Source organism: Antechinus flavipes, chromosome 3 (genome assembly GCF_016432865.1).
Source record: "Antechinus flavipes isolate AdamAnt ecotype Samford, QLD, Australia chromosome 3, AdamAnt_v2, whole genome shotgun sequence".
NCBI lineage: Eukaryota > Metazoa > Chordata > Mammalia > Dasyuromorphia > Dasyuridae > Antechinus > Antechinus flavipes.
The window spans coordinates 236,474,590-236,492,082 of record NC_067400.1 but is presented as its reverse complement, the minus strand read 5'-3'; the positions used below and the strand labels follow the sequence as shown (position 1 = coordinate 236,492,082).

General features: G+C 36.3%; 1 protein-coding gene across 1 annotated transcript in view; it reads right to left on the bottom strand.

The window, feature by feature from the left end:
• The window catches only part of EIF5B (eukaryotic translation initiation factor 5B), a 75,696-nt gene extending 58,220 nt beyond the window's left edge, over positions 1-17,476 (bottom strand). Inside the window, exon 1 of the mRNA XM_051984718.1 lies at positions 17,303-17,476. Within this exon, the coding sequence (XP_051840678.1) occupies positions 17,303-17,337 (35 nt within the window). The 5' untranslated portion in view covers positions 17,338-17,476. The remainder of the gene's footprint in view (positions 1-17,302) is intronic.
• Between the last annotated feature and the right edge of the window lie 17 nt (positions 17,477-17,493).

Sequence of the window (17,493 nt, the reverse complement as noted above, 5' to 3'; positions counted from 1 at the left end):
CTGCTATTGCAAGTTGAGCTATAAAAAGCTGAAGGTATTGGGTCTTGGATGAACATTTTCCTTCCTGTTTCCCCCACTTCTTAATCAACACTTAAGTACTTGATGGGTAAAGAGTTTTGTTATTTACTAGTACTCTTATTTCTGAGATAAATTTCACCCGCTTAAGTATAGGCCTGGACTCCCAAAATAGAGAAAAGGGAGGGGGACAGAGAAGGGAAGGGCTCCTGCATTAGAGTCTATAGAATCTTTTGTGTTTTGCAGTTTGTACTCCTCTACTGACACTTTGTTGGGAGTTGCCTTTTCTCAGGAGATTGTAATAAATTATTTTTTTGCTTTTTACGTTGAGAGTCTCTGATTTTAATTTGGATAAGGGTAGATGTCCTACACAGGTTTGGAGGCTCATTCTGATGTCATACACACACACACACACACACACACACACACACACACACACACACACACACACACCCATCCATCTCTTCTAGGAGAGACAGTAATAATTTTAAGGTCCCCTGACCTTGGGGGGCTTTTGTTCTAACAATCTGTCCATATCTTGTAGCTTTGGAATCTGTGATCCCAAAGCCCTCTTATCCAAGAATGTTATTGTTCTGTCAATGACTGTAAGTCTTCTGGCCTAGGAATATACTAATATTTTTTCCCTTAAATTTTAGGAAAGACATTATTAGTGACCCTGAGACTCTCTAACCTTAGTATGCTATTGTTTCAACAATCTTGTCTGTTAATGATTCTTAAATCTTCTGGCTAGGTCTGCTGGTTAGAAATAACCAAATTCCTGAAACCACTCCTCAGTTCTACCTCTAGACATTAATGATATGAACTGGATAAATTTGTCTTCTTGCTCCCGATTCTTTGCTAAATCTTTTTGGAACTTAGCTCAGTTAAATTGGCATTACAATTACAATAAACTTTGCCCATTGACTTCAATATGGGTTCATGCCTGCAAATTCTTTTCAAACATCTCACAACACAGGTCTGTGACCCCAACTTTTTGGGGTCCCTTCCCAACCTCAACAGTTTGGGGATATTTTCTGTTGTTTAGGGATCTCTTTCATACAAAATCCTTGGAAAGGCCCCCCCTTCCAGCCCATTGGATTGATTCCAGAAAAGACACTGGAAGAAAGCAATAACAGAAGTGGACTAATGAAGATAGGAGATTAATTTGACTCAGGAGATAAATCAGCTGAGAAAAGTTTGAAATTAGGTAAATTGCACACAATCCACGTAGGGCAAGCAACTGGGGGGATGGGAGGGGAGAGACTCTGAAGAGATTATGAAGCCTTTTTCTTTGCCAAGAATTGGTAAACTGCTTGGATGACTCTGATTGGGATTGGAAGAATTTAAGTGATTAAAATCTGTAAAAGCCTCCAATTTCCCTTAAATATTGGAAAACTCTAAACAGTTCAAATCTGTAAGGATTCTCCCATTTTCCTTTGGTAAGATCAAGCGAGTCCTCCATCAAAAAGGATAAGATATTGTGAACCTTGGGAAAGGAACAATGGAAGGTAGTTGGCTATAAAAACTTATATAATGTCCCCAGAAAATGGTCCAGGAAATACTGTTAGGAAATATCACTCTGAGAAATTGTCAATCTTCCTCCCCCTCCCTCCCACTGGGTATAAATTCAAAGGAGTCTTCACAGGCTAAAGGAGTAGTTACTCACTCTCTGCTCCAAAATGAGGCAAAGAATCAGAAGAGGATTGATTTATAAAAAGTCTGTGTGTGTTTTGTCTTCTGTTTCAGTCAGAATTGCAAAGGAATCTGGCTATTTGGGAATTTTTAAATTCCTGTTTTGTACATAATTCAATTTATGCAAATAGCTTTTAGCTAAAGAAAGGAAGTACTAGTTTTAGATAAGGAAAGTTTTTTAACTGCCACATTCTAACAAACACAAACAAAAAAACGAAAATCCTGACATTTTTAGGGACCTAGAACTAGCCAATTTGAGTCTACAGAAATAGTTGAAGTTATAGAACTGCTAAAACATTTTAGCAGATTCTGGGGGTTTTGAGACTAGAGTTAGTCTACTGTATTTTTAAGTAAATCTAATCTACATGACAAAAAGCCTTCTGAGTGCTTGAACAAAGAGACTTAGAGAAAAACTGCAAAAAGAAACCCATAATCCTCCTCAACCCTCACCTGGGATTTTCCAAGCTTCTCTCCCTTGGAGAGGTTTGTGGAATTTGTCCTGGCTAGGTTGTCGTCCCTTGCTGGCTGGGATTCCTCTGGGGTTTGCTTTGGTGCCCCAACATCTTTAACATGCCCCATCTCCAAGTTATGATATGTAGAACAGGCTAGTCGCTAGGCCACAGATCTGCAGCTGGGCATCTGTGCCCAAATTTCTCTGATACTCTCCCCCAGAGTGCTAAAGTTGGACAATTTCTTAAAGCCCTGTAGATGAACTCGAAAGAGCAGTTTTCTGTCACCTTAAATTTTGGGGCTGTATGTGTTTTAATTGAAATTCTGATTCTGAAATTGTATAAAGATTGTGTAATTCAGATACTTATTTAATTAAAAAAAAAAAAAAAAAAGCTGGAGAGATCTCTAAAAGCAAAGCAAAGTTTATTATCCATTCTTTCGAGATCGGGAGATCCACCTGTCCAGCAGACAATTGAAGGGAGGAGACCCTGTAGGGGGCAGGGTCAACACTTTTAATCCCTAACACAAGTAAGTACCCCCTCCCACCACTGACCCTCATCCTCATTGGCTAAGGATCTTACATTCTAAACGTGGGAACTACCCAAGAAATTGAACTTGACCAATAAGTACATAGTTGCCCATATTTGATTGAAATAGGGAGGATAACAAGAAGGGAGGATAGCATGGAGAGGATTTAAATATGCCCTTGACTTAATGCTTAAAGTCCTTCAGTCCTACTCAAACTCTGAAGTAGATGAAGCCTTACGATTTTCACAACTATCTTGAAAGATCTCACCTCATCTCATTCAAGATCATTACTATTAACTCGTATATGCTAAAATTGTGGTATAAGAGTTTAGAAATATGTGTGCCTTAATATTAAAGAATTCCTACCAGAAATTTAAATTTGTATTCGATTTGCTTTTAAGCTAAAAAAATTTTTTTTTGGTTCTCTGGTAATTTATCTAAAGAGGTGGTTACATGTTTTTATCTTCTAACTATGTTGCTTGCTAAATTACACATTGGGCAAGACAATTTGTAAAAATTGTTTGAGCTGCGTTTTAACATCGTCAGCCCCCAATTGGGTATGTGGTATAAATTTTATGAAATTTGATCCAAAATTATTTAGATATTAGCTCTGTTCTGAATCTTGAGGTTTGTCTTTCTTTAACAAAGTAAAAGCAAGAAAATCTAGCATATATGGATATGTGTAATCAAAGAAAAAATTCTATCTGAAAGGTGTGTGATATGTCTAAAGATAAACAAGGTATTGAGGAGATGTCCCTCTGGAGGGAGGGAGTCTGGCTCCAAAATATTTAAGTTAGGTTTAAATGAAATGATACCAGTAATGAAACTGAGATATAGTTAATGATTGGAAGCTTTCCCCTGAGCTCTGCTGATTTGAGAGAAATTAGGAGAATACACTGGAACAGATTGTACGTTAAGTATGGATTGGTACAGACTATTGATTCTGATAAAGGAACATATGTGTTACTTCCAAGGATTTTAAGAAATAATAGGGAGGGATTGCAAATTGATTATACTTTGGCTTCTGCCCTCATCAGGAAAAGTGGAAAGAATGAATCATTCTTAAGAAACTGATTACTAAATTGATGTTAGGGACTAAATTGCCTTGGACCAAAAGTTTGCTACTGCTTTGTTGAATTAGAACTGTCCCCAGAAGTGATCTTGGATTTTCCTCATGAGATTGGTTTATTATTTTGAGAAGATAAAAAGAAAGACCCTGTATTGAAACAAAGGATAAGTTTTAAAGGAATTATATACTGGCAGTATCCTCCTCATCTCTTTTAACCCTTTGGAAACAAGGATTGTTGGAAAGAATCCAAACAATCCACCTTTGCTGTCTGCAGTTCCAGTAGAGCTGGTGCTTACTAAGTCTTGGAAAAAGCAGAGTGGAAAGGACCTTTCCACATGTTACACATGACAGATTAAAGTTTGGAGAGTGAAATAACACCATGGTTAAAGGACCTGTGGAGGAACCTCAATAATGAATTGTTAAGGACAATTTATAACCTCTAAAATTAACTTTGCACCTGGGAAATTAGAAATGTTTTGGTGGAAGGGGAGATTAATTGTGCTTAGAGGAATTTTAATAATATTGGTGGCATACCTGTTACTTATATTTCCGGAAAAGTTTATAGGGATTCCTCAATTGGAGGAAGTTGAATTAACATTTTTTAGTATGAAGAAATTATTGTTAATTCTGATAAGGTTCTTTAATGTGAAATTAGGACAATATATTCTATATTCTATCTGAGTTTTAATTAGTTATACTGGTAATTTTAAAGATGTTCCCATTGTTTAGGGAGATTCTGAGAATAGTGGTCTATGTCTTTGTCCCTTTGAAGATGTTTTGATATAAATTGGTTATTGAGCATCTTACAGTAAAATGATTTATGTAACACTGAATTTAAAAGTCATCTACTTAGATATGAAGATAAGCTGTGAACTTTCTAGGATGAATTTCCTACTGTAAATCAATGTAAGATTATAGTCAATACTTATTTAGGATATGTGATCTTTGAGAGCTAAATTTACCTGAAGCTTTGATTAGTGAGACTTGCTGTCTAAGATAAAATCTCTTGGGACTATATCTGATATAATTTGAAGTTTTGAATTCAGGTACGATTGTCTGATGGATCACCAGGCCAGTTATCTGCCATCTGAATGTCACAACCTACCCAGAGGAATGTGATCCTGAATTGTTACAAGTGGAGATTAGTATCTGGGGAAGAATTAAGAGGACAACCTTGGCCTCCATTAAGGAGGGAGCCTTTGGACTCAGTTTCCCAATGGTTTTCCTTTGAATAAGAACCCACCAGATTATTACTGAGTGGCTTTAAGGTAGAATTGTTATTGCATACAATTAGCTAAGGATGCTTTATCTTGTCATGTATGTGCTCTCAGACTGAGTGATGCTATTATAATTATGTCCCTGCTTTTTCCTTTTATATAGCAAATTTCTATAATGGGGCAAATGTTCAGTAGAAGCTAGGAGCACAACTCAAGCATTTAAAATCTTGCAGTTTTCTATCTGAAAATATTCCTATCTGTGATCATCATATCCCAAACAAGTAGGTACGTTTTTGGCCTAGTCATCTAACTGTTGCTAGATACATGCCTGTCTATTTCTTTTAGCATTTCTGTTGTTGCCTACCTTTGGGGACACAAATGGTTGGGGTAATACATGGTCCCAGATGGAAGTTGGGCATCCAGAACCCTAATTTGTATGCTGGATAAACTCATTAGACTCCAGGCCAGGGTTGAAATAATCACTAACCAGAAGAGAAAGGCATTGCATTTGTTAATGTCAGACCTACCCACTCAGACTAGAGAAGCAGTACTCCAAAATAGACTGGTTATTAGACTATTGTTGAAGGTAGAGTTTGTGAAATTTAATTTTTGTTGTATGAACCTCTCTGCCCTGCGCCAAACCTCATCACTACCTTTGCAGTTTCAGAAGTGTCTATTAACCTAGGCACCCATTCTTTCAAGAATATAAAAGAAATCTTTCCTGCATTCAGTGAAGTTCTTGGTAAGATATTTTGCTTATTACATTAAAGAACCCCTTTTGCTAGTGCCTTCTTTCTAAAATTAGTTCCGATTTATCATAAACACACATACATAGTTTGTATTTGTCAGTGTATAGTGTTCCTCATCTGACAGTTTTTATCCGAGAGAGTCTTTGAGAGCAGGAACTAGTTTTTTGGACTTCCTTCTATTCCCAAGCACTTAACATAACACATCCTGGCCATGTTGTAGGCACTTGATAAATAGCTGACTTTACCTCTAAGGGTATTCTTTCTGAAATAGTTTAGTATCAATCCAAATGTGAAGAGACTTAATCAAGACAGGTGGTTCTGCCCTGGCCTTGCAGAGGCCATCAACACAACACAACAATTAAATTGAAATTTTATATATATATATATATATTTTTTTTTTTTCTTGTCCATGTTTATGAGTCACAAAATACATAATCTTATCCTCCCAATATCTCAGAGGTGAACATTATAGGTGTTATCATTTAACAGATGAAGAGACTGAAGTTTATGGTAGGTAAGGGAATGGCATATGATCACACAGGTTACTAAGTACGAGGGCAGTACTGAATCAGTCTGATCTTAAATTCACCATGTTTACTACTAAACTAATCTAAATGACAAATATTTGAGCAACAACTACATGCAAACACCAAGCCAGGGATTGTATTAGCTAGATACCTAGTATCCTTTTCAACTGTTCAACCTTTCTAACATTCATCCATACCAACAACTGACAAGTTTTGTCAATTTCACCTCCAAAAACTTCTACTTAATTTTTATATTGGAATTCAAGTCTTGGCCTCACTAAAACTAAAACAATAACTTTAGGATGTGTCTTATCCTGCCCCTGAGCTCTTCTTGACAAATCTATCTCCCACACAAAAGCCAAATTAATATTTCTAAATGCAGAGGTCCCTCAAAATTACAACTCAAACTAGAGAGGCTTGCCAGCAGCACAAAATACCAATTTCTCAAGATATCAAAGATGCTTTTCTGAAGTTTTCACATCCCCTTCACTCATGAATTCTATGTTAAATTAAATTGTTCAATGAGATGAACCAAATCAGTTCCAATGGAGCACTAATGAACTGAACCGGTTACACCCAGAGAAAGAACTCTGGGAGATGACTGAGAACCATTACACTGAATTCCCAATCCCTATATTTATACCTCCCAGCATTTTGGATTTCCTACACAGGCTAATTGTACAATATTTCAGAGTCCGATTCTTTTTGTACAGCAAAATAACGGTTTGGTCATGTATACTTATTGAGTATTTAATTCATACTTTAATATAATTAACATCTACTGGTCATCCTGCCATCTAGAGGAAGGGATGGGGGAAAGGAGGGGAAAAATTGGAACAAAAGGTTTGGCAATTGTCAATGCTGTAAAATTACCCATGAATATAACTTGTAAATAAAAAGCTATTTTAAAAAATTAAATTGTTCCCAGGCACAATATTTCATTTCTAGTCATCCTGCCTGTACCTAGAATTCATTTTCCTCTCACTTCCATCTCTCGGAACCTGTTGTTTGGTTCCTAGTAAAGGTTTTCCTCCCAATTATCTTGGTGTTTTATGCTTCCTCCCCAGCCACCAAGGGGGGGGGGGGGGGGGGGGGGGAGGGGACGGAGGAGGGATGTGCATTTTATAAACATTCTGTGTCTTACTTAACACAAGTTGTTAACCTTTAATAAAATGAAAACTCTTTGAAGACAGGGACTGTTTTTGACTAGGTATTCTCTATACCTTGTACAATTTGGGCCATAGAAAAATGTGAAATTAATTTAATATGTAAAAAAGCACACATATACATACCTACACACATGGGTGATTATGACAGTATGAAATTAAAATTTTATTGTTGCTAAAACAAATCAAACCAAATCCTTCAGTAGCACAACTTATTAGATCTTTCAAATATATGCATTTTAAAAATACTCTAACTTTAATTTTAATTTAATATGTAATTTTCAATATAGAAATGTTTTTAGTTTGGTTTTCAATTTTCTTTCAGCATACAGAATGCTAACATGATTATGAACTAAAAATAAGTGCATACTATGTATTCACATTTTGTGTTCTTTCCCTAACCATATCCATCCAATGTACTCTGTCTCAGAAATATAATTGTGAGAATTGGATAGAGGATTAGTTTCCACAGAGCTATGAAAAATACACACAAATAAAAGTGAAATTGGAAAACTGAAAGCTAAGAAATAGGAAGCTAGGAAGAACAAGGAAATTAAAAAAAAAAAAAAAAAAAAAGGAAAATGCAATGGGGGAGGGAAATTCCTACTTATAAAAAGAAAAGGATAATGTAATCAGGGTGGAGACCACTTACTAGTTGTGGGAAGGGGAGAATAAGTAATGATGTGATCAGAGGAGACTTAAGATTCCAATGGAGAAATTAAGACTTTTCAGATAGGTTAGTACTCAGCCAATAAGCAATCAGGGGAAGGACTGAACTATTTTCACATAAGGAAGAAGTAATGATGTAATCAAGGGTGGAGACTCAAAACTCACATGTGAGGATTAAGCACTCCTGATAGGTTGTCACCTCTGGTACTGAGCCAATGAGGCATCAAGGGAGGTCCTGGTATAAAAAAGGGACAAGTATTGATTCTAAATTCCTATTCTACTGTTCCTATTCTATAGGGCACTCACATCTGCAGTTTGTGAAATTAAAGATTTCATTCTTCCCAAATTCAACTGAGTTATTTCTCACAACAATTTCTATCAAATTCAACTAAATTTTAACACTTTGAAGAAGTTGGATTATAACTCATATCACTGAATAGCTGCTTCTAGAATGCTCTGAACATAACAGCTTTTTAAAATGTTATTTTTGATAAAAAGCTAAACAAGTTCTCATGACTTTTCCCTTTTGTTCTGATTTTTCTCCCAATATGACTCATATGGAAATATATTTTTAAAAATGTACATGTATAACCTAAAATAAAATTTAAAAGCCTAGAAAAAAAATTCTTTTTGTTTTTACATTACCATTTCCCTCTTCCAATCAACTAAGTAATCCCTCCATATATTAAATGTTCCTCGGAGCAATAAAGATTTCTTTACAAGAGGAAGGAGAGAAAGAAACAAATGAAACTAATTATATACAAAATTTCATACCCATAATCTCCCATTCTGCAAAGGTGGGGAAGGAAGTGCTTTTTCTTAATTCTTCTCTGGGGCCAAGCTTATTCATTGTAATTACACAACCCTATGGATATTACTGATCATATTTTTAAAAGGGGGTAGTAGCCAACTTGGGTTGAAAAATGACAGTCTGAAAAAGTTAACTTTTAACATCACAAAGATTTATCAACGTTAAGATATCTTGCTCTCACTTTAAGCAGATTAAGAGTGAATTTTTCTCTCACTCCTAGATAAGATCATTCATGGGGAGGGGGAGGAAAAGAGGGTTTCGCTGTTCAAAGAAATATAAATTTTGATCGCTTATAGTTCAAAAGGTATTTTGGGACTTGGGAACTAGATTTTTTTCTGCTCTACTTATTTATTACATCTTTGTTTTTTGGAAAAACTGGAACAATTAACTCTTTTGTATCATGTTTTCATTTGATTTCTAGAAATACAGCTCAGAAAAACCAGACTTTGATAAAGCTAGTTGGAATTTAAATGAAGCTACTTGTCTAAGCCTTTAAACCCAAATCATTGTTTGTCCTTCATTCTCAAAGACGACCATGACATTAGAGAGGGGATGCCATGACATGCAAGTGAAGGATTTAAGTGACAGAGGGCTTATGCTAGGTCACCTGCCTTACTTGACTGACCAATAATGATCGCTAGCCCAAGCCTCATTAATTCATAGTTTAGGTTTTGATAGACTTAGTGAGTGTAAATAGCACTTGTTTCTTACACAAGCTAGAGACTCAAAGGATCTTCCTTTCCCTCACTGATTCTTTTGTGAAGGTAATAGGCCCATCTTTTTACCTCAATTCTTATCTAGTTTTTGTCTAGGATCACATAGCTAGGAAGTATCAAGAAATTGGATTTGATTAAAAAAGAAGCTATTCTTTATCTCAATACTTATTTAGCCTTAATCACATAATGGTCAGTTGCCTTAAGTCAAACTGAGACCTATTAAAAAGCTTAGCTTAAAGGCCATGATCTGCATCTCCAGGAGTCCCGATCTGTATCTTACCCCTAGACTCAAATGGTTCTTGGGGAGAAAATGATGGTGACTCTATCCAGCCTCCTTCACTTAAATCCAATGTACTTGCATATCATTGTATCACCTCCAAGAACCTCCCTAGGTTCTTTTCAAGAACAACATGAACATGTGAATGAATGATAAAAGCAATAACTAGGTGTTTATTTTGTACCTGTCACTATAAATTCTGGAACTACAAATATAAAAGAGGAGAATAAACAACTAGAACTAGCCTTAACTACTGAAAAGGTGTTGTCTCAGACAGAAACCTAGGAAAGACCTTAGTTTAAAAAGACTAAGGTCTCTCCCACTGCATCCAAGGTCCTCATCAAGCCATCCAGATCTAAGTCCTGCCATTGGACCTAATGACTCAAGGAGAAAGTGGGGCTGATGATTTTGCACAGCTCAGTCTCACTTAAATCCAATCACCTTATAATTTCACTGAAAACAAAAGACTAACAAAACCACTAATGAAAACATGACTGAGGTACTTGGAAAAACCAATGCCAAAATTGTTTCATAGAAAAATTACTGTGCAAACTCCCTGTCTTGTACTAAGTACTTGTACTTGTGAAATTGACTTATAACTTGTAAAACTTTCCACTTAACTTTAATTCCAATTTATTGAGATTAAGTTCAACATCCTAAATTAATTGAGATCCTTTTCTACCCGTTCATTTCCAAGCTGTGTTGCTTATAAATTTACTAAATATTCCAACAATGCCATTAGCCCAGTCATTGATATAATTGTCAGAGATCAGAAATGAGATGCTTGTAGAACTTACACTATCCAAGATCATCCAAATGACACCAACCTATTAAATGATTATTATCTAAATTAGGCAACTCAACCAGTTCCAAAAATATTTAAACTGTACTATCATCTAACTCTTCATCTCATCTATAGGTTTACTAAGATGACCCACTTTTATCAAATGCTTTATAGAAATATAGATTATGTATATGCTTTCCTCTGACCCACCAACCAGTTTAATAACTTTCCAAAAAGGAAATGAGGTTATTTTGGAAGGACCAGTTTTGGATAAAGCCATTCCATCTTTGTTATCAATATTTCCTTTTGTGGCTGTTTAATAATAATGTCTTTAACAGTATTTTCCAGTATTTTACTAACAAAGTCAAGCTTGCTTGCCCATGTTTGCATACTCCACCCTCATTTTTTTTTTAATTTAGAACATTTACCCTTCTCTGATCCTGTATAAACACTCCCATTCTTCAACGGCTTTCAAAGATGATTTACTAGCTCAACCACCATTTCTTTCAAATTGATCAACTTACACTTTCCCTAGATCCACTATTTATTATCTTGAGTTTTAACTCCTTAATAGTCAAATTTTACTATTCTTTTCACTTGAGAGAATATCTTTCCTGGCAGAGAAAACTGAAAGAAAATAAAAGTTAAAATAGTCCTGCTTTCTATCATTCATAAAAAAGTACCACCTATTTCAGCAGAAATTCCAAACCTATTCTCTTTTTCTTCCAACAGTTGAAAAACAAAACAACTAACCCTTTCTGCTGCCTTAGCATTCATCAGAATCAGTTCATTCTGGGTTCTTGTTGCTCTTACTACACCGCTTATAAGGCAACATCATGGTGTTTTGTTTTGTTTTAAATCTCTATTAGCTTGTACTTACTACCAACTTCTGTACATCTTTTTGGAATCTAAGTTGGTCAAGAAATGGGACAACAATTTCACTCTCCCTTTTTTTCAACTTAATTGGATTAAATTTTTAAGACTTCAAGCAAATAAATATTTACTAGGTCATCTCTGGCCAAGAGCCCAGCTTTCCTACATTTAAAGCCAGTCTAGAAAACCATATCGCATTCTTAGATACCATCTTAAATATCTGTTCACTTCCCACATCTCTCTTGAGGCCCTTGATTTCATTTGACAACCATACCAAAAATGCCACCTGTGCTCCTACAGTATTCTGTTTCTTGTTCAGGTTTTCAAAATTCTAAGCAATGCTAGACTGCTTAAGCAATAACCATAATCTAAATTGATTTGGGCAGTTATCATTGGTGCCCACTAGAATCATCAGAAATGGATAGTATTCATCAAATTTAGTATGTCACAGAACATACGGGTCATGTCTAGGATACATGTACTAGGAAAAAAGCAAACCTCTGTATTGTTGTCAACAACCGGCTGTCTCAGTACTTTAACTATTAGGTCATCAATCATCAACTTTTCTCTCTTCTTCCTGTGATCCTTACTAGATGGCTTTTCTCCCAATTGCAAACAGTTGCTTTCCTTTTCAAATGATCTGGATGCCTAATTTTTTAAAGAGCCTCAACTCCTGTTACTTGATTCAGATCTGAGAATCAGTTTTCCTCCATTCTTCCTGTGACCAAATAATTCATCCATGATCCTCCAACTACTGATGAAAGTCAGGATTCCCCTTTTGCCTCTTCAGGTCCTTTTTTATTTGTTTTTATACTGAAGTCCTTCTTTCACTTTTTAAAAACGAAAAACACCATTAAATAGGAATGTGCTATTTGCTGAAATAATATGCTGGAGAGAACAGGCATTCTTCAGGTCCTTCTAAATTCTTCTCTGAGAGGAAATCAAATCTGTACTATGAACATTTTTATTAAGTTACTTGGCCATGACAGAAATACTTCATACTCTATGGAAGTCAACACAAAATTCACCATCCCACCATACTTTTTGAAATTGAAATCTTCAGTTCTGTTGCTCTTGCCAGTAGCTTTCAAAAGAAAGATGACTACTACAAGAGAACTTTCTCCTACTTCTTATAAATCATCTTATTTGAAGTAGGTAACATCAAAAAACTGGATCTAAATCAAAAACTTCCATTAACTATCCTAAATAACTAGGTCTATTCATTGGATTTATATTGTTTTTCAAAGTGTGGGTTTTACTTCTCCAAATAGCAGAAAAGGAAAGGCTGCAGGAAATTTCACTATAGTATATGGTACATGAGATTGGGCGAGCCAGGTGCCATAAAAATAGGCAAAGTGAGCAATCAACACAGCCAAAAAGGATGTAAATGAAAAGAATAGGGAAAAATGAACTGAATATTAGTTTCAGATATGAATCCCAGAGATTGGAATCTATTTGTCAATTTGTCAAAAACACCTGGAGAAACAAAGGTATTGTTTGCTGAATTTCATATGCACTACTAAAACAAGTCCTACAAATGTCTCTAATGTCCTAATACCTTTATTCTTTGGTTAATTTTCTATTTCAAAACTTTTTATCAGTTCCTTATCCTTTTTGTCTTATTTGTTAAGGGTGCTACTATGCTTTCAGTAACTCAGATTTACAACCTAAAACCTAACCTCATTTCCGTCCTTCATATCTAAGTTATCAAGTCCTGTCTCCTTGCAATAACATTCTCTCATCTGTCCCCTTCTCTCTAGTCTATCACTTTAATTCACACCCTCAATAATTCTCATCTGGCCCACTGGAACAGCCTCCTAATGCTGCTCCTCAAGATTCTCCACTCTCCAAATCATTATACATAGTTACTAATTTATATTCCTAAAGTATCAACAGATCTGACTATGCTACTCTACTCAAAAAGCTTCAACAATTCCTTATTCCTTGAGGATAAAATACTCTTTTTAGTATTTAATTCTTTCAAAATTCCGACACTTGCTTACCTTTTCAGGCTTATTACACATTACTCTCCTTCAAAAACCCTAATTTTTCCAGTCAAACTAACCTACATGCTGTTTTTATACATTTCTTTTTCAGTCTCCATTTTTTGCAGAGATTAATGGCTATTCCAAGAATGCAATGCCTCCTTTTTTCTGGGTATCTTAAGCACGTCACCTTATAAACTAAACTTAATAGACACGTCCAACATGAGGCCCTTTCTGTTCCTCCCAGTTGTGAATTCCCCTCCATAAACCACTTTACCTTTTTATTTACTTTGTATTTTTATTTGTGTACATGTTGTTTCCCCACAAATAACCTACAAATCCTATAAAGACAGGCATTTTTGTTATTGTTTTTGTCTTTGTACACTCAGTGCATAATACAGTGCTTGGCATTAGGTATTTAATAATTATTGAGAGATTTTTCTTTGTATTCACAAGGATAAAATAGAGAATCGCAAACAGAACATTGCTTGAGCACCTGTAAGAGTCAAACTACCTACACAGAGGCTAGGTTAAAGATACAAACATACCCTCAACTCTATAGATTACACAAAAATGACTGATCCAACACAATAAACTATAGGTTTTTACATTCTTTCCACATAGCCATCAACTAAATTGTCAACAGTCAGACAAAACCATTCAGGAAGTATTCAGGGAAATCCAAAAGGTGTGCTCTTACAACCTTTCCAAGTAAAGTATCTTCTAGAGGAGACATTTCTGTTATTTGTGCATAAATTAGTTTCCATGTGAAAATAACTGCTTTGCTCATTTTTATAGTACCCCTGATGTACAATTTTTAAATAATATGCCCTAAGGCAAAAAATGTATATATACTGAACCTTAAGAAAATCAACCACTAATAATTAACAAAGCAATAAACTCTTACTTTGTTATTATAGTAAAATGAAATTTAGAGTGGAAGAAGGCACAGCTGGAATATAAAAACTGAGAAGTCAGTTTTCTTGTTTTTGCAAGCAAAACGTAAAAAGTATAACAAAATAGAAGCATATATATAAGGTAAAAGCAATGGTATCACTCTTAACATGTAACAATTCCAGAAAAAATAAGCTGATTGGTTTCCTTGGATAGCCTGTTCAGACCCAACTCACCTAGCAAAGACTGAACTTGTAAGGCTCATCATTAAGAAAACAGAATTCTTACACCTGAAGTAGGTTCAACATCAAAGGGTCCTAGATTAACTAAAGAAATTTGTGGCACTGCCAAAATGTGAATAAACAATTTCTGCTAGGGGCTTGAAACAGCAAGTTGATTATTTACAGTGGTAGGCAAGTTCTTTAACCGTTCTGGAGTGGATTTTGAATAAATTTTTAAATAAGAGAAAAAAGTCAGGGGGAAGGAAGATTAGATAATATCACTTTCTTCATCTACAGTGACTTTTCTGGTAACCTATTGTATCTAATCAAGTCAAGTACAGTATTCTCTCTTGTCAGAAACTTGGTCAGATTAAGATTCAAATATTTTAAAACTATTGAAGTGGGAATCTGCATAAAAATATGAAGGGGAGGGGGGGAGAGGGAAGTTATATATAGCAGGCAGAGAAGTGAATTCATTTTAGGAAAGACCAAGATCTTCCAAATGCTCTCTCCAAAAGTTTGCATTCTATTCTTATATGAAGCATTTAAAAATCCTAGCTGTATGTAAATACAAAGAGCAACAGGAATAGACTCAGTAATTGCTAGAATTTGCAATATCTTTCAATCATAGTACTACCTGTTAGTTCTCTTAACTCTTAACTAAGTAAAAGATAAAACATAATACTAAAATTTAGCAGATTGAAAATCAAAAAAAAAAACCAAATCATAATAGCATTCTTCTGTAGTTTATTCTAATTTTATAACAGGACATTTTCCTTTACTACTAATGTTTCTTTTACTCTCTCAAGATAATATGATATCTTAAAGTATATTCTAATTCCTTCGTGAATGAAACTTCCAACTGGAAACTGCAGAACTTGAAAGACTCAGACCTCTATATTGTAAACTAATAGAGAAGTATCACAAGGAAGCAATTATTGGACATAGGGAAACACTGCCTCTCATTGTAGAGCTGCATACATCCCAAACCTTGTCAGAGTATATTATTAAAAGTTCGTTTTATTACTGACCCTTCAAATTAGTGGAATTTTGCATATTGTTCTTTTTTTGTAATTCATGACTTAAAAATGTAATCTATCCTCTAAACTAAATATCCTCTTAAAGGTAAGAGTTGGAAATCAAAAGCCAGGACTGACATCACTTTGATAATGCTATAAATGGTCTTTCTAATCAATTATATCTGTGTGTGTATATATATATTCATATACATGCCAGGATCTCTAGACCCTGAATTCAAAACCCTAAGGGAGAGAGACCCAAAACGTATATAGATTTCTGATAATGGACAAACACAATTACTTGATTATTTAGTTATGTCATTTTAATATCGTCTATCTGATTTCTGGTCACAAAACTTGTAAAGATAGCAAAGCTTGTATCTTGAACATAGCAATATGTAAAAGTCAGTAGTTTCATTAATTAGCATGTTATCCGCGTGCTGCCTCAGATTCACAGGGAATTTCATAAGGAAAATTTTTCCAGTGCTTTTTTCATAAACCTAACAGATGCAAAAAGAACACTTTCCTAATCAACATCTGGAATGGTGCATTGTGGAATACATCCTAAATGTTAACTCACTACAAGAAAGGAAAGTAAATCATCCCTACAGAGAATACAGGGATTTCTCAAGGTGGTACTACTATATATGCCTACAAACATGACTAAAACCTCTCACTAAGTATAGCAACCTTTTTCTATGAAAAACTAAACTCTTAAAAGAGGTGTTGTCAAAAAATCTTCACTTCGTTCTCTTAACTCCTTTTTGAAGGGGCAATTAATAAACAATGAAACCAAGAAAAAGGCTGGTCCCAGAAGGAAAATTAAAAACCATGACAAGCTGGATAATTGGACCGTGAAGAAGTGCAAGCTGTGTATGTCTAAATCGCAAGACAGAAAGAACATGTGCGTGATTAACTCTTAAGCGAGCATGACCTACGGAAACACCAAAAAACTTGATTGCATGATGCAAATTCAGCAAGGCAACTGCATAGTAGAGGACCTAATGTCCTTTTCTTACAACTACAGAAAGATATAGTAAAGAACTATATTATACAACAGGAGATGTCTTTCCCAGCGCTTATGGTCACTCAGCCCAACAATTTAAGAGTCTCTCCAGGCTACTGTGACCTCCTTAACCCCAGCCCAGCCCACCGGCGGGCCCCAGACTCTCCACCCCACCCCCAACTCCTAGAAATTGTCTCGAGCTCTTCCCCACCCCCCTCATATTCCTCAACGACAGGGACTGAGTCCCCTAGACCTCTCGCGCAGGGTCAGGTCTCCCAAGTCTCCACCTCCCTCCACCTCACCCCCCCCTCCCGTTCTCCTGATCTGAGACCAAAAAAAATTGGGTTTAGTGGAAGAGATGGGGGTGGAGACAGATCCCGGAGCGGGAAAGAGAAGATCAGGCCCTCTCCTCCGGGCCCGGCCGGCCGGTCCGCCCCAGCACATGGTGGCTTAACACTGGCGAACCCCTGCCTTCTTCCCAGCTGACCCCGGAGGACTCTTTCCTCTCCCCCGGCCGTCCCCCACCCCCGCGAGCCGGCGGGTGGACTGGGGCTCGTGACCTCTTTCCCTTCCCCAAAGCGAGACTCGTCCGCGCAGACCCCGCGCGCCCCCACTGAGCCGCCGCCGCCGCTACCTGTCCTCATTCTTGTTCTTCTGCTTCTTCCCCATCGCGTGACAGTGGCTTTCGCGACTCCAATACCTTCGTTCAGCCCTTTACTGACCCACAACCTCCTAGCTGGCCCAACTCTCAGTCTTTCCTCCGCCGCCGCCGATCCTCGGACCCGGCTCACCACAGACCCGAACACGGGGACAGGGCACATATGG